The sequence below is a fragment of the Labrus bergylta genome, chromosome 10, assembly GCF_963930695.1.
Source record: "Labrus bergylta chromosome 10, fLabBer1.1, whole genome shotgun sequence".
NCBI classification, from domain to species: Eukaryota; Metazoa; Chordata; class Actinopteri; order Labriformes; family Labridae; genus Labrus; species Labrus bergylta.
The window spans coordinates 22,581,338-22,599,959 of NC_089204.1; the positions used below are offsets into that span (position 1 = coordinate 22,581,338).

Here is an 18,622-nt window from a genome sequence, read left to right on the forward strand (position 1 = left end):
GCTGGGGTCCATTATTATGCTGGTAACCATAGAGGCCGTTTGAAGTAATTTTAACATGAAACAGTCCTCTGAAAAATGGGGTGTGCACATTATACATTACACGCAATTGTGTAATGCCATTCAATCCGCATGAGTATAAAGAGTTTCAAACTGAGAGAACATAAGCAGTCTGGAAACGGTTTAAGGGGTGGGGTTGGGGGGGTGGGGGGGGGGGGGGTGGGGGGGGGGGGGGTGGGAGGGCATTTTGCAACTTACTCTACAGGCTAAGCCAAGTAAAATAAACCACTGCAGAGATCTGATGATGAGATGAGTAATGCATAATGTGGTTGTTCTTTGCAATGAGGGATCACACAACAGACTAATTGAAGTTGAATTGAGATAAAAACTCAAATTTGTTGTTCTTTCTGGGACGAAGTGAAGAATGCGTACCACAATCTCAACTTGCTGACAGATTTTTTTTAAAATACTTGTTACTTTTTCTCCCTCTTTATTGACTTATATGATAAAAAGAAAAAAAAATTGGAACATTAACAACCCTCATGGATTCATGCAACTCTTTTGCAATTTGTTATGGAATTCATTCTGCATCCAATCAGTCACCTTTTTAACTTTCCACTATAAACCACAGCCATGGTTTAAACATATTGATTGCATTGTGAAACCTCTTCCCTGGACCTCAGATCTTTGATAATTGATCTGCTGCAATTGCCCAACCTCAACTTGGACACACATGATTTGGTAATGGAGCTTGATCCTCATTGTTTAAGCCAATGCATACAAATCAATCGCCATGCAAGTAAACACAAACTCTCCTGCTCAGTCACTCGCTCGCTCTCTTCTTCACTCTCAGAGACACACAAAATAAACAGTCTCTCCTGGCCATTAGCAGATGTGTGTGAAAATCAGTTTCCTTTGGCCTGCATGACACAAGAAGAAATGCTGAAGAACTGTGAGGAACATCAACTTTGCGTTTGTTCCAGTTTAACAATGTCCTAGCAGGCTAATGTTTAGCATCACACAAACATCTTCATTTCCATCAGCAGTGATAATACACAGAGCTGGAAACACACTGCTAAAGGAAAACCCGAGAAACTTCAGAGCCCTGCCGTTTGATTTACGATGACTACATGTAATAAATGAACATGAGTCTTAAAGCTGGAGCTGGTTAGCAAGACAATCTCACAGGCTGCAGATAAAGATTTGGCTCTCTGCCTTGGTCAGGTTGCCAAGTCTTAAGTGTCTGTGCTGTGCAACATTAAACATCAACAGAAACATCATTTCTCAGACACAAACATGTGCCCCGAAAAGAAACTGTAAGGGATGAGAAAGAGTTTATCTGTGGATTTCGTCATGTCATGCACTTATTGAGTGCTGCTAAAACATTTATTAGTGCAGTTAAACTGTTACATCTCAAGACCGATGACTCTATTAGACTTTTTAGTATATTGTTTTTTTATTATATTCTGATCTGGAAATATAAACGCCTGCCCTTAAATCAGCATAATTTAACCCGGAGGTCAATTCCTTTCTGTCGTTTCCGGACTGAATTTTGAGCAGAAGACGACATGAATGAGAAGGGAAATAAGTGACTGCAGGCAACGCTCTCCCTGTTATTAATATTCAGACGGCATCATCCATGGATTCACTCGGCCCTGTGGCATGCACCGCCGCGTTCTGTGGCTCCCAGCATGCTGCAAACACTGACCATGGTTAGTTTACCGCCAACAGTGCATGGTGACACTGCTGATGTTCCACAGGCTGGTGAGGGAACATGCCTCCCATCTTGTTTACAATGAGTCATCCTCTGTAAAGTCCTGTCTTTTTCTCTGTGGACATGCTCAGTACTTTTCCAGCTCATGAGCACAGCTGGGCCTCTCGCCAGATGTTCTGAATTTAATGAGAGAAATGATCTTGGACGTGTTTTTTTCCCCCCTTCATATTCTTTTTTTTTTGTGTGTGTGTGTAACAGAAAAATAGGACATAGAGAGCTCAGCGGAAATTGGTTATTTATCTCAAGATTTTAACACTGCAAACTGGGAATGCAACACTTTATGTAATACTGTCTTGTATTTAATGATGTCCCAGCATGCTCTATGTCAATAAATCCCACTTGTGGGTTGTCAGTATATAAAGAAAGTGTGAAGGCTCCAAGATTGCTGTTTATAGTAAATGCAATTCATACACATTTGTAGAATCACATGTTTAAACGGACCCCTGTCTGATCTTTTTCTCATTTCCCAGGCCTTAAACAACAACGTTTATAAGAATGTATCTCCCTATGGCTCCCTTAACAACATCGTGGATGGACTCAACTCCCTGACGGACCATTTCTCAGACCTTTCCCTTTCCTCAGAGCCCAGGAAACCCAACAAAAGACCCCCACCCAACTACCTGTGCCACCTGTGCTTCAACAAGGGCCATTACATCAAAGACTGCCCCCAGGTAAGACACATTAAACACATAATCCAGTCTGCATACACAGCTTTAACGTCATAAAAACATCACATTTTTTGACTCTACATGCCTTGCACTTGTTTAATATCTTTATGTTTTGCGTCACAATATCCTATGTTTTGCATGCCTCTTAAGACAGTTTCAGTGTGTTATCATTTTGTTGATTAAAGCCAATGATGGCACTAAAAGCAGTGCCTGCTCCAGCCAATGTCCGACTCTCTGTCTTTCTCTCCCTCACTCGCTCGCTCTCTCTCTCTCTCTCTCTATTTGGCTGTGGTCTGACCTACTTGTTAAACAGGCTGGCCTCTGTCTTCCGTAGTCATGTGTGTGAGTGTGTGTATAAATGCACTTGTGTGCATCTTAACTACCACATCATTACAGTACAAGAAGCCATTCCGCATTAGCCTTGATATGTAAACTTTGTTGGCCTAATTCAAGAGTCAAAGGTGCAGCAGATTACGTTAGCCTCGTCAGCCTCGTAGCGTATTCTGAAGAATCATGAGCAAATTCGAGAAACAGCCGCCTTCTTTGACATGTAGCTCAAAGAAAAGTCACAGTTGCATTCCTCTGCCTTCCAGTTTCTGATTCAGTCCGATGGGATGCAGGTTCCTATGTGAGGCACCATGAATAATCCATCCTGAGGTCTAGCATGGAGGTTAGGAGCGCTAATGTGCAACTAATGTGGTCTCAGCTGCTGTCATCTCCCAAAATATAAACATCATCAGGGCCAGGGCAAGGAGAATTATGGGTTTTAAACGATTTCCGACACTTAACATAATGAGGTGAGGGCAGAAGTGTCTGTTTTGAAGAAGAAAAAAAGGCCCTGGGTGGATGCTGGATGGACTACATACTTACAGTTTGTGCAGGTGTGCAACAACTTGACATCTACACATAAACCAGGGAAAACTGATTTTAAGAGATAGTTTGTGGAGGAGTTGCTGGTGAGGAATGGAGTATGAAATTGCTGCGGTGGATCTGTCATTGTGGTGTTATATAGCGCCTTGTAAAACAAACTCCATTGCTGGGACTGCGGCCTGGAAGTGATCTGGTTTCATGACAGGAACACAATGGCACCCTCCCTTGGAAATATGGACATTTGAGGTTTTTTAAGTTGATTTTTTTGGACTTGTGCTGCCTAATATTCTCTTCTCTCTCTCTGTCTCTCTCTCTCTGTCTCTCTCTCTTTTTTTGCCTCTCCCTTCCCCTGGGTGAGGTGCAACAGCCTAACCCCAGACCCGAGTTTCTTTTGCATGGAATGGTAATGAGGAGCAGATGTGAGATTAAAATGCTTTGACTCGCTTTATGACATATGATGACTGGTCTCTGGAGGTCTGTGAAAGACCTGTGTACTGATGAAATATCTCCTGGACAGCTCCAAACTGCAAAGTGTGGGAATTAGATCATCTATTGACAACTCTGAAGGGAGTCTTGGGCCTTAGCATACCATGCATCATGTAACTTTGGACTTCATTCTTCCTTTAAGTAATGCTATGGCTGTTAATGTGACCATTGATCACAAGAAACTGATGCTCAGCATTGGATCAAGTCGTGTACATGAATACATAATCTAATGTGTTTATTTTCCATAAGAAACAATAAGGAAACCAACATGATGAGCACGTTAGGGTTAGTTAAACAAATCATATTTATCTTTTTAAATGAAATAAAACCCCATAGACAGACACTGTGAAATCAATCTTAGTTGTAAGCTTTCAGGAGTGGACCTCAATCTCACACTCAGCCGTCTTCTGGTTTATATTTCAACTCTTCGTTAAACTGCCAACAGTAAGTCAAAAAGCAGCTACAGCCTCCGCACCTACACAGTTCAACACCACCAAAGTTATTTAGGTCTCTCCTGGGCTTTTTCTTTTTCCCTCCATAAATTGACCTTCCATTTGTGCTACATCACTTATACACTATTGCCCAGTCACCTGTCATTGCCTGCCTGGCCAAAGATAGTTCTGCCTAAACTTAACCAGCTGGAGACCAAAAATAACAGATGTGACACAAGAGTGTTCGACTTAAGCCAAGACTTTTCCGACAGTTTTCCTTTAATAACTACGTCGTTTCACAAGGTGTAGTGATTCATTTTGTGCCCATAACGTTGCTGGTATGTTCTCGCACAGGAATGCATTAGAGGATGAATGTGTCCCTACTAATAGTTTGTCCCGTCCAGCCAATGAAAACAAAGCGCTTTGAGTTTGTCATCCTGATCCAGCAGGGAGAATTTACATTCTTTTGACATGTACAGTCCTCCTTATTAGTCCACCTCAACATCTTTTAATGCGCTGGTTTGTTCTGTAACTTCTATCATTCAGTTTATGCAAGGATAAATACTATTGTTGTTTAAAGGATGTTGCTAGTGATTTATGTTCATTTGCTTTTTAGCGACTATTATGAACAGATAGAAGTATCTCAAACATTTAGTGGGTACTTAAAGCAACATGGTGGAGGAATTTGGTGTGGAGCGCTGTGGAGCCCACCGAAGGTCTCTGAGTGCAACTGCACTGTCGTAAAACACACACCGCGCACTAACACAGCCAGCTCGGCATCAGAGTTGCAGGCTACTGTTTGACAAAGCTCTCGCCAACGTGTAATAGCCTGTCCAATATTTACTCTCGTCTGGCTTCTTGCTCGGTCACTCTCTCTTTTTCTTTTCTTAGCTTCATCTATCAGGGTCCTCTTCATCTCCTCATCCTCAGCCGTTGTATCCAAGAGTACTGATATGGCTTCTTTTTAGCTGAAGGCTGGTGTGGGAACTAGTGCCGTAATGCCACGTGCACTTCTCGTGTGAGAACTGCTGCCTCATGCCAAAGTTACATAGTGCTGAAAGCAGGCAACCAGGGTGAAAATTCGGATCAATGCCATTCTCCTTGTTGAATGTGATTTTCCTATAGATCGACTTTTAAACTACTTTTTGAAGGTGGGAATGCAACATTGTGCTGCTTAACTGTAACACATTTTATCCTGGTAATAAAACTAAGGCCACCATACATAAAAAGCCTAATATAATGGTCAACAACAAAAAACCAGAGCACTAGTCACAGAGTCCTGCCATGGGAACAGACAGGCAAATAACCAGAAGTTATAAGTAAACCATGAAAAGTGCAGCCTTTAGAAAAATCATCACACGCATAGTGCACGTTTGAGTTTCTTCAGTCCTTTTGTCAGAAAACTTCATAAAAATACTTTTACAGTGAGTGAAGTGGGCCGCATTTCTGCCGTTAATGCTCATTATAGAGCCAAATTCATTTTTAATACACAGCTGCAAATAGTCCTCAACGAATCCAATTATGTTCACCTGTTCCTGCAAAATTCAACAACCTTACCACTTACCTGTTTAAAAGATTTAAATCAGCAGGGACCATAGACTCAGGGCCAAATACCACAATCAGGTCAAGCAATTCAGAAAATATTAAAAGCATTTTAACCAATTTTTGCTTTTTCATCAGATTGACAAAGAATATTTAGAATAGCATCTGCCTACTTATTCCTGTACTAGAGCAGACTACTGTATTCTTTATAGGCAATTAAAGCTGAGGTCAACAACGTTCCTATGTAATGTATGTTTGTTGTTGTAACATGATAATACTGTAAACACTGCACAGGCTGGAGAATTACTTTTTCAGGGACCTCGAGTCGCGAGTTGAATGAAAGCCACAGGCCTGGCAGCAGCTGCCCAGTGCTCCCTGTCATGAGGACAGAGGTGTTATGTAAACTGGCTTTTATTCGGAAAATGAGGTCGCTCCCCCAGTTATGAGCAGAATGCCCCTCACTGCCACGCTTTGGCCCCCGTCCAAGATGTCTTCCACTTGCACTCATGATTTGGTTCTGTTCGGCGGACTTAATCCTCTCAACAGTTGGCTCCACCTCTGATCAAAATGATGCATTGAACGGCATCTTCTCCCTACGTCTCCCTGATGATGAACTCATGGAAAATGTCTCTGCAGGAATGCAGGTTTGTGGGTATGTGGGGGTGGTTGCTGCTGCTGGTGGTGTGTGTGTGTGTGTGTGTGTGTGTGTGTGTGTGTGTGTGTGTGTGTGTGTGTGTGTGTGTGTGTGTGTGTGTGTGTGTGTGTGTGTGTGTGTGTGTGTGTGTGTGTGTGTGTGTGTGTGTGTGTGTGTGTGTGTTTACGTGCTCCTCTGAGTTACTCCTGACTTACTGTTCCCTATTCCTGGTCTCAATGCATTCCCCATTCTACCTCAGACCTTCAGAGTTATAGTTTCCTTGGAATGTTATTTTATTCCTCAGAGATGTTTCAGATACTGCACCGCTGGTCGAACACTTACTTTTTCATAAACACGTAAAAGCCAGAAATAACCTACACAACATTTTTTCACTGCAACTGCTTTCAGCCTTGATGCCTATTTCTGCCGTAAGGAAAAATATCAAACTTAGTTAAACATTCTTAATTATGGAGACTTTGCCAATCTGTTCAGTCAGGGTTGAAATATAACAAGATGATTGGATGAAAGAGATGCATTTGGTGCATTTAGTGCATTAGATGATCAAATTAGGCCCGCCCACTTCAAAACAGTTATGAAAGCACAGTGGGAAACGGACACAAAATGTCTCTCATGAAAAATGATAAAACTCTGGCCTTTGAAAGCAAACTTAAAAAGTCTCGTATGGAAGCTGTTCATGATCTGGCAAAGATAATCTATCTGGAGCTTATTGAAGAAATCAAGAAGCTTTCAGCAGCAGTTTCAAGAACTATGTTTATTTGATCTTGTGCCATAGAGCAGAACATTTTCTTAAGACCCTAAAAAAACCAAAAAAAAAACGAAATACAACATGCTGAAAAGTTTGCTTTTTATAACACGAGCTTGCCGGCCGTATCCCCTTGTTTCCTGTATTCGTGCTAAGCTAAGCTAACAGCTACTGCCTGTGTGCCTTGTGTTTAATGGACAGACATTAAAGTGGTATCAGTGTTCTCATCTAACACAAGTCATGCTAAAATTGAGCTCTAAGGGCCACTGTAGCAATGAAAAGCTCTTTTATGAGACATCTTTAGCATATTATGTCAGTTTTATAAACTGGATTACAGGCATACAGATGGATGAAACTCATCTCTTGTGCCAGCTGTAATGTACACTCAATTTATAACATATCCAAAGCCAATGACTATACTTAAACATGGATGTTCTGGGTGTGTCCGTGTCCCTGTTAGCAGAGCAGGAAGCGCGGATAGAAAAGAAGCATCACAGTGTTGATCAGAAACACATGGAGCTCATTGATCCTTAAACAGAGGCGTCTTTATCACACCAGTATAATGGGCCTTCTGTTTTAATCGTTATAGTGTCTGATGTAGACCGGGTATATATAGTATAAAATCTCTTGATTTCTGTAGTGATATCAGACTTGACACGATCTTAGCAGTGTGTTGACATGCCTATGGGCAGACATGTGTCTATCAATCCATCCATTATCTACATTCTACTGTTCAGGGTCGCAGGAAGGCTGGAGCCAATCCCAGCTGTCATTGGGCTCAAGGCGGGGTACACCCTGGACTGGTCACCAGTCAATCACATGGGCTGAAATGTGTCCCATATGCTAAAGTTACTATACTCAACTGAGCTAGCTTCTGTTCCTTTTTTTCCGAAGTGCAAGTGATGACATTTTCCCCTCTTTCAAGTCCCCGTCAATCAGTGAAGCCCTTCATCTGTTTCATGCCCGTATCTCTCCACCAAGCACACATCCAATCTCCATCTGTGACCATATGCCAATTACTGTGATGGACCTCACACCTCATCCGGCGGTGATTTCAGCAGCAGCCTGTGCTTTGTGACAAATGGTCCCCATCATCTCCCATTACAGTGTCAACATGGAGACCTGAGGCGAGCTTTGAAGTGAGGGGCTCTTCACACCTGAGGAAAAAAAATCACACCTTTTAAGAATAATGTGTGACCTGCTTTTTCTGTCAGTCGCGGTGATAAAAATGAATGACTTCATTACCGCTGCCCACTTTGTCTGTCATAACAAACATGGACGGTTGTTATTTTTGATTTTCAAAGTCGTCTGGTTTGAGTCTTTTCAGAACAGCAATGTTTTATTGTTTGTTTTTTTTTAAATTGGTAAGCGGTCCTGCTGGGATAATTGTGCAATGACTGCAATCCTTTGTTTTTGATGCTTTCAATTTGCTGTTTTGGCTGTGAGATGGTGTTAGAGTAGGGGGTGATAAGGTGTAATTTGTCAAATACACATTGCAAGTTCAGAATTAACTACGCACAGGGCTATCTGTGTGCTTCTCTTTGGAAAATAAGTACTCTAGCCCAGTGGGGGCACACCCAACGTCCTGCTGTGTGTGTCTCTAATATTGAAGTTTTTTAAAATTCAAGTAGGGCTCTCTGCATGAGTTCTGATTTTACTTTTGAGGACGCTAAATGTGTGCAGCACTGGAGTCCAAGTCAAATGTCCTCTTCTGGACAGTATCTCATTGCATCGCATCATATCGTATCCTATCCAATCTAATCCTATCCTATTGAATCGTATTACTTATTACCGAATCCTATCTTATCCTATCGTATTGATGCTATCATATCTAATGAGTATTAACACTTGTGACTTTTTCGTTCTCACAGTTTTTTTGGGGGGCTTGTTGAAGGAATACACCTTTCTTGAGTGCAGATCTTCAGACTGGTCCTCTTAAGGGTAGAAATGCATTAAACTGTAACTAAAACCATGGTTTACTTCATGTTTTTTTTACCAGCTAACAAGGACTTTGGGTATGACTGTTTTTTTTTTTTTCTTCTTATAAAGGTCCCAGGTGAATATTTGCAAATGTTGGGTAGTCCACCACATTCACATCTGGAAGCTAGAGCGCTCTCGTGGCGTTATGGAGTTGGAATTTCAGCTTTAACACTTAATCAGAAACAGTGTAAGTGCCTTGCTTGTGGGTAACTCTAGCTGGTCCTTGGATTCAAACCAACTTCTTTTTTTCTGCCCCTTTTCACCCCACGTCTTCCTCTCTTCTGTAGCTTCCTGCTCAATTCAAATGTTCCATTCAAACTGAAGATTCCAGCTCTATCTGAAGTCCAGCTTAGTATTCCTACATGCATGCATTGCCTCAAGCTTCTGGCCAAACATTTGTCCCCTCCTGTATTGGAACAATGCTGTAAAACTGTCTACAATAAGCTTTCTAACTGTCATCGATAGTTAGTTCAGTGCTGATTATTCAATAGTTCAACAGATTATGTGGGTTTAACATGGCTGCAGACGTTAACAGTCCCCCGGGGGCTAATGTTCCTGGGAAGGGAAGGAACATAGATCCATCCTACATCTGTCCTTTAGCTTTTCCAATCTCCATTTTACCGCCTATTGCCTGTACTTCAAGATATCTGCGGGGAAATCGTGTATTTACATTTTCCTCTGCCTCAACCAGCTGTTTTCTCTCTTCTTGTCTCTCTTGCGATCTCTTCGTCCTTATGCATCGTGCAGTTTGTTAAGCCTGTCGACAAACAGTCTTTCAACACTGCAGTCACACTTCAACATTTGTCAATAGAGAATGATTCAAATGTTGACCCTCATGATCTCCATAGCCCCAGGCGGATTCTGACATGGCTGCAGTTATTTGTCATGGCAGGCAGGCATACTGGATGTGTTACTGTCATGGTAAGAGGAAGGTCCATGTCATACACAGGGAAGGTACGCTTCGAAGGGCAGGCGAGTCGAGAGACAGCTAGCGGGCTTGAGGGGACTGAGGGCAACTTCCTCTGAAAGGAAATCAAAGTTAAAAGAATGATAAAAGCGTGGTTTCCTGCCAGCTGGTTTGTGTTCTGTACAGAAATCCCTGTCTTCCTCTCAATTTTTGCTGACACAACAATCCCACTCCTTCCTGTTTTGGTAACCATGACACCTCTAACCCCATCTCTGGGAGGCGGGGATGTGATGTTAGATTCTGTTAGGCAGTCTTACAGCTGATTTGATGTAGACATATGGTGAAATAACAATGAACGCTAAGACAACAAACCATCTACTTACTGAAGCTGTTTTCAGACATGCGCTGTTGAAAATTTCAGCACAGCCTGCCCCTGAAATCTTCTTGAGTTGCTCGCTCACACGTCTTTCACAGTGTGAAGATTTCCCTGTCAGACGAGGGGCGTCTGCCGTTACTCGTACGGTTACAGCGCTCCGTCTTGTTTTCTTAGCACAGCGTCAGTGTTATGGGGGTCAGCAGCCACACGGTGAGGCCTCAGGAACTAGAACAGGATGGTTCTTCTTTCACTGAGGGCGGAGGGAGTGATCACAGAGTCAGAGGTCAGATTTTCACTGCAGCATGATGTCCTGTAAGCTCACCCGGACCAGAGGACTTTGTAAACTCATACTAAATGCTAATTTTGTGTCATGTGAATCATTTAGCACATCCCGACAGCGACCATGACCTCGTCTTTCTCTCCACTCTGAGCATTACAAGCTACGATGTATATTAAAGTCGATATCATCACATCAGTACTTACAACCCCATACGTACTTTGAATATGTTCATAGTACGTATGTTCAGGCTCTGCTTGTTTGAAAATGTTGATTTTTAGATAGTTGTTGCTATATTTTGATTACTGCAAGTAGTTTTCTTTAATTGTTGTGACCATCCAAGTCAAAATATTGAATTTTGATGGTTGAAGCGCCTCAAATTTGAGAAATGATCACATTTACTGATCCTTTAACGTAGTCAATTGTATGTATTTGGGAAGTTTTGACTTATTTTTGGGCTTGTTTTGCCTTTATGTTAGACAGAACAGTGGATAGAGGAGGACATTGTGAGAGAAATATTGGATGGACATGCAGGAAAGGAGCCTCATGCTGGATTTACAGTAAACCCAGGTTCCCCGCTTGGGGGACTATAGCCTCTGTACATGGGGCGTGATTTAACCGCTAGGTCATCTGCACCCCACCCCTTGGATTTGCAAAAACTGGGATGTGTTTTCTAAACTAATTTCTGATGTTTTATGGTACAAAGAATTAACAGAATAACTTAGAACAAAATTCAGTGGATGTGTACATAATGATAATTTCTCATCAATAGGCCTAGGTCCAGCATTTTGGGTTCATATCACCTGACAACCTTGCATCTATTTTTTGTTGTTGTCATGCAACACATTTGATAAAATGTGCATTCTAAAGGCCATTACTGCAGATAGAAAGACTTAATAGACCCCTCACATGAGCTGATTACATCATTTTCTACATCCTGACAACCTCGTCTCTCTCCTCTCACATTTGCATAGAAAGGTAGAGGTTGAAAAAAATGACTTTGGAAAGACTGAATCAGAGCACCAGACTTTTACATCCACATCAGATGGGACACTTCTTTTGCGCTTGTCCACGATTTGATCGGTATTCGGTCGAACCTATTGCTTTTCACCGCAGCACCGATTCTTGTCACATGTGGACGACAGAGATTCCTCCGTGATACGAGGCAGCCTGACAGAGAGGATGGACAGAATGACAGACAGACAGAGACACTGTGAAGCTGCAAGTGCTGGCACACAGTACCGGGTTTGGTGTCAAGAGATCAGGGACCGACACTGCTGGCTTTGTGTCGTGCTTGAATGGGCACCTTAGGGAGAGACTGCGGTTGTGAATGGGAACCATTGGGGAAAGCCCAAGTGCTGGGAATGGAGGCTGGTAATTAAGGCAGTCATTGTATGTCTGTAGGATCTGTTGGACAGAGAGGTCAGGAAGGCAGGCCCGTATTGTTCCCCCAGCAGGGTCCTCGCTGCTTCGCAGTGGTGCGTCAGACTCGAGTATGTTTGGACAGAGCCTTGGATCTTGCAGAGAAAAAAAGAACTACAACAACAAACCACACAGGCGGTCCTATACAGTCTGCTTGTCAACATATAGACTATGGGGGCCTCTTCTGTGGTTTTGATTTTGTTGCAGTTTTTCTCCATCCTATTATTTGAAGGAACTTAAAAGTCCTGATCTGGCAGGCTACCCAGAATCCACAGCTCTCCCTAAGCTCTCGTAGGGATCAGTACTATGTAAGCCATAGATTAAGACACATTTGTGGCCAATATGTAAAGTCAAATTGTCAGTGTATCTTCCTGGAGTGGTGAGTTTTATTTATTTGCGCCGGTATAAATAAATCAAATCAGATAAAAATAGTAGGGGAAAGTTATGTGCAGTGAGTGGAAAACAGCCAACAAGGGGCTTATTCATTCAACCAGTTTCTAAATATTTCTCGGTTTTTTCCAACCAAAACAAGTCTTGCTTAATACTGTAAGAATTTATTTGAAAACAAGGCATGAAATGTCCTGACTGGTCTGAATGAAGATTATTAAAAGATGATGTGTCTTGTCAACAGATATAAAAAAACATTTCCTATCATCATGCAATCAGCCACACACACACACACACACACACACTCACACGCGATGACAACATCAACATGTCTTAAATGTTTTATGATTTTTTTTTTTTTTTTTTTTACATATTTGCAGATTATTAAGATGTTTTTGCATATGAGATATTTAATTGATGTCATTATTATATACTATTTCCCCCTGCTATATATATATATATATATGTTAATACTGTTCAGTTGTAAGTTCAGTTGTGAGGTGATGTGGCTGAAAAAATGCAGCTGTCAAAGGGGTACAAATATTAAACGGGGTGTAGAATAAAATGCTTTTCAAAAATTAGTTTTTTTTTTAGTGAGCAATACATGATATTTGATGTTGCATCAACAAAAAAAATATTTACCTTACCCTTGAAACATTCAGTCTTTGACTTTTGTCAAGTTTTCACATATGATGGGGTGTGAAAATTATTGACAGCCCCTGCAGTCGAACCCGTGTGTGGACAGCCCCTGCTGGTTGAACCTGTGCATCAAAGTATTGACATGCAGCACATACAGTATATCAATCTTTTACCGTAGTCTCTCATTCATACTTAATGTTAAGTTTAAGATGTAAGCTAAACTTCATGACATGGATTTTGAAATCATCTGTGTTGCATTTAATTAATTTTTTTTCCTTTTGTACTAAACTCTTACCGAACCATGACCTCTGTGTACCGTTTCATTCCGGCTATGAATTGATTATAAGATATGGTAAGAACGAAGGCATGCCAAATTCAAACAGCAAAAAAAAATTTTTGTTGTTGGGTTTTGTTGCTATCCTGGTTTATAAAGTATAACGACTATGTTTGCTGAGGAAATAACATACTTAAGTTTGGGTTCACTAACTTTTTTTACTGCTACAATTTGTTCTCTCTAGCTGAGGCCTAATTTCAGGTCTTTCCACAGAACACATGTGTTTATATGGGTAAATGTTCGTTTTGAAAATAGATGTTTGTGACTGACCCTTTACTTACTGAAAAAACAACCTGCACTTCGTTTTAGATTTCTGTCTCTCCTCTCTTAACTGTACACACTGCCCTGTAGTATGTCGGGAAGTTTCTGGCAGGGGATGAGGGTGAGGGGGGAGGTGCGCCATGGGAATGTTTTCACAGGCTGACCCCTGATCTTCCTTCCAGTCGCAGCGAAAGGCTCTGAAGGCCCTGCGTCTGTCTCTGCTCTAACACTCACTCAATCAGGTTAGTGGAGAGAGAGAGAGAGAGAGAGAGAGAGAGAGAGAGAGAGAGAGAGAGAGAGAGAGAGAGAGAGAGAGAGAGAGAGAGAGAGAGAGAGAGAGAGAGAGAGAGAGAGAGAGAGAGAGAGAGAGAGAGAGAGAGAGAGAGAGAGAGAGAGATAAGGCTTATCAGGGATGCTAGAGACAAGCTACTTCTCCCTTTCTAGTGTCACTGCCGACAGACAACCACTTTTAAACACAGATGTGACACCTACATGTCAACATATTTTTATTTTCAAGGAGTTATACAAAGAAAGAGCCTTTATAGCAAGAGAATTTAGGGACCATATAGGGCTATAGGTCGGATATAGCATCAACACCAAGCGTCACCGAGATTAGCAACACACACGTGTACAGTATATCCGGCAGGGAGACTCACAGAAATATACAGAGACACACACAAATACATCCGCCCACGTAACGCACAGGCATCGCATTCAAACATAGACAGCGGCAGAATGATCTTCCTGTGGCAGATGACAAGATGTTTTGTGCACCTCTGTATGCCCCAGTCTGACACCCAACCTGCTCTTGTCATTCACGAGGCGGGTAACCCAACGCGGCTGTGCAGCTGTACAACTTTTCAGGCTTAGAGGGACCGTGGCTAAGTCCAGGGTTAGGAGGGGGGGGGGGAGGAAATTCACACCCACGGCCCCACTTAGCTTTAGCCCTTAACGCCCTGTAAATATGGTAAGCGTAGGACTAGGTTAAACTGAACCTACGTCTGTGAAAAGCTGGTGAGTTGATGGATCTCAGCTCCTCCTATGGGTTCAACCAGGACAGATTCCAAGGCCCACAGTTGGCCTGCGCTGGAGTTTTCTATGAATGAAGCATGAAGAGTGAGAACGTTTTCTGTCAAAAACATCTAGCTTTTAAAACAAGAGCTTGTTTTTGAAGGAAAACACCCACACGCTTGACTCTCAGGGGTATCCATCAGTCGTCCAAGAACATGACACTGAGATCCGTGAATGATTAGGAAAGCTGGGTTGTGGAAATCTAGGAATCTGGGAATAAGGTTCTGGCAAAGAGAGTTCTGGCATGGTGGATATGCCTCTGCAGCTGTCTCCGACACAAATGACGCAGGTCTGTTACTGAGGGAAAAAAAAAACGTTGACACACACACATATGACCACGTACACACATGTGCATGAGTTAGGCAAGAATTATGGCTTTATTCTGTCCACTGAAACTGGATAATAATAATTAGATTAAAATAATAACAAGAAAAATCCTCTCATATACTGGTGGGAAAAATGGGAGTATTTGTCATAACATTGAAATCAGCCGCTTACACCAACTCATAACACACGACCTCCACCTCCAGTTTATCAAAACAAGCAGAAATTGCAGGTCACCAAATTTCATTTGTAAGCAATAACATCATTAAAGAAGACTTAGCTGAGATATGTTTTGATCTAAATCAACAGATAAGCATATTACGATGTCAACGTTTCATTTTTTCAGAGTCACTGACTGCTGCATGTTCATCCTGCTGCTCAGTTAAGACACAGACAGGAAACCTGATTTTCTTTAAGTCAGAAAAAAGGCATAGAGGTTTGGGGGCTGCAAAGAAAAAGTAATCTTGTGTAAATATGAAATTTAAAAAAAAACGACCTTTGGGGACATTTCTGTGGTTTTTAAGGGAGGTTGGAACAACTTGTGTTCACAGTGCAGCAGTTCTGCCAGCATTATTTGCTCTTGGCTTTATTTGTGATGTACTAATCCAGTTATAGTTTATTCACATTTGCACAAAAATCCTCAAAAACACTCCTGAGGTTTTTGAGGTTGGACGCAAAGTGACACATTTTTTCACTCGTAGTTTATCCTGTCAGCCCCCAATTGAGAACGCAGCAGGACATAATCAGGAGAATTCACCTTGAGCGAGTGGAAGTGGATAGTGACGCTCCTGTGGTCGGTGCACGACCACGATCTCTGTGGTATGCATGTATTTCAACCGCTGCATTACATTTTCTGTTGGCCACCATGTTCTTCTCTGCTCTTCTGTTGATATTGTGATTCTGTTGAACTACACATAGCACTGATATAAAGGTAGTAATATTTTCATTAGTGTGATATTGCAGACTCTGTTGATTCGTTTGCCACTTTCACGGCGCTCTTTTGACGTCATGTCTTGCCTCAGGAGACACGCCCCCTCTTCCGTCTGACCGAGATAGTCTCCCGCTGTTCGGTGCATGTGTGAAAGATCAGATCAGGAGGATTTCACGGGCAGTCCTCCTAAAATTCTGGAGATATTTCCAGGAGTGCAAATGTGAAAATGTGCTTTCTCATTGAAACTAACAGTTTTATGATGCAGTATTCTCTTCAACAGTTTGTCAGAGGGCATCCATGACATTTAAAAGGCCCCGAAAACATTTTTTCCAATACTTTCTGGCAGAACCTCTCCACTTATCAACCTGACTGACAGCTGTGGGATGTTTTATCTTCGGAACAGCTGTCTTGATTTACCTTTTCCCTGTGTGATATCTCAGCATGTCAAAGAACAGACTAAACACAAGTGATATGCCCAGAACTGTTGCAGCACTTTGATAGAGAAAATGTTCGACCTTGTTCATTTCAGGAAGCATTTTTTTGTGAGTGTGTGTGTTTGCTGTGACACACTATCAATCTTGTCCAGTAGAAATATACACACACACACACACACACACACACACACACACACACACACACACACACACACACACACACACACACACACACACACACACACACACACACACACACACACACACTGCACTTATGCTGCCAAGCAGAGGCCGTTTCCTAGAATGAACTTTTTTTTGGCGTCACCATGGAGCTGGAAATGGACTTGTGGTTATTTTTTAGAACACTTGGAGTGGTTGTCCTCTTGAAATCGTCCCCTCTGTATCACAGTGCGATAACAAACCCATTTATAAAAACGTGTAACCTCAGGAGTTGATCCCACAAAACCACAAGGAGAAAATGTGCAACCCTGAGTACGCAGCCATCTTAAAAATATTTACATTTAAATGCACGTCTGTCTGTCCCCCTTAAAATAGATTGCACGGATGATTTTGTGTTGGGTTTGTGATCCCTCCATGTTGCCTGTTTTCCAGCTTGATTATATACTAGGATTATTATGGTTCATTTCCACTACACACATGTTTGTCTCTCTCGTCCACTAATTACACTGAAGAGATGTGAAACGCTGCAAAAGACTTCATGACTGCACAAATACCTGCTGAGCATATTTAGACCTGGAAACAACTGGGATGTGCTAGTAAACTGCTTTTTATAGTGTTATGAAATGTCAGGCACATTTAAAAAAAAAAAAAAAAAAAAAAAAGCTAAAATAAAAAGGCTTCCATAATATGAGACCTTTTAAGAATAGCACCCTGACCCACATGGATGCAGGTTCAGACAACCGGGCGACAGACCTGTGATTGAGAATTTAGAAGACAAGTCATATTTAGTGATTAAGTAACCTATCTTTGTGTGCGGGTCTATTTAGTTAATACATAAATACATTTCCAAACTGTAGATAGACCGTTTACATGTCCGTGTGTTTTAACGTCCTGTATTTATTGTGGATGCGCATTTATTTTGAAATAGTTCCAAAGGAAGTGTTACAAATAGATGCTTGAAAGTAGCACTGATACACAAGCTCTTCACTTGTCAGCACACTTAGAATGAATGAGGTGACTGGTCCGTTTTAAATAATAATGTACTGTTTGTACGGTGGCTGGGGAGTGCCAAAAAAAAAAACCACAAAGTGTGAAACACTTTTAAAAAGCTTGAGACAAATTTACATTTTGGAAACTTTAACGAAGGACTAAACACATTTAGATTGTAGAAAACAAATGTACAAGATGAAAAACACTTTTAGCTGTCATGAAACAAATTAAAAAACTAGAGAATCTTGTTGGAAAAGTAATTAACCAAAAGTCGGAAGTGACATGGAAATGATTTAGTGAGCGTTCAATTAAGTTTGTTTTGGGGTGAAAGACGTTGCTTAATGTCTTCTGCGGACCGAACGATGTTTTGAGATTCTTCTCAAGATTCTTCGATTTGTAAATTTTCTTCTTTATGAAACGTCCATTCGTCTTGTCCTTTGTAAACGTGTTTTGCTTTTTAATTTTCTGCTATAAAATGTAAAACTGTTTCCAAACTGTAAATTTGCCTCAAGCTTTGTACGAGTGTTTCACACTTTTTCATTTTGTTTTGAACTTCCCAGCCACCGTACGTTCGTTTCTAATTCACATTAATATAAATATTAAGGCTTTAGGCTGCACATTTTAAGTGATTAATACAGAAAATCATAGACACGTTAATCAATGACAAAAAAGAAACGTGTTAGGCCTAGCGGTTATGTTGCACGGCCCATGTACGGAGGCTATTGTCCTCTTCGCAGCGGCTGTGGGTTTGAATCCGACCTCGGCCCTTTGCTGCATGTCATCCCCAACTCTCTCCTCCCAACATCTCCTGTCTCTCTTCAACTGTCTTATCCACTAAAGGCAAAAAGCCCCTTCCCCCGCCCCCCAAAAAGGAAAGGAATAAAGAGAAACGTGTTTGTCGTTGCATAGATTTAGAGTAATTTTACAAAATAATGAAAATGATG

At 41.5% G+C, this 18,622-nt stretch overlaps 1 protein-coding gene across 2 annotated transcripts in view; it reads left to right on the plus strand.

The window, feature by feature from the left end:
- Positions 1 to 18,622, plus strand: part of zcchc24 (zinc finger, CCHC domain containing 24) — a 41,812-nt gene that overhangs the window by 1,852 nt on the left and 21,338 nt on the right. For both annotated transcript variants that reach the window (XM_065959179.1, XM_020630913.3), the window contains exon 2: positions 2,242 to 2,442. In XM_065959179.1, coding sequence (XP_065815251.1) covers positions 2,242 to 2,442 — 201 coding nt within the window. The remainder of the gene's footprint in view (positions 1 to 2,241; positions 2,443 to 18,622) is intronic.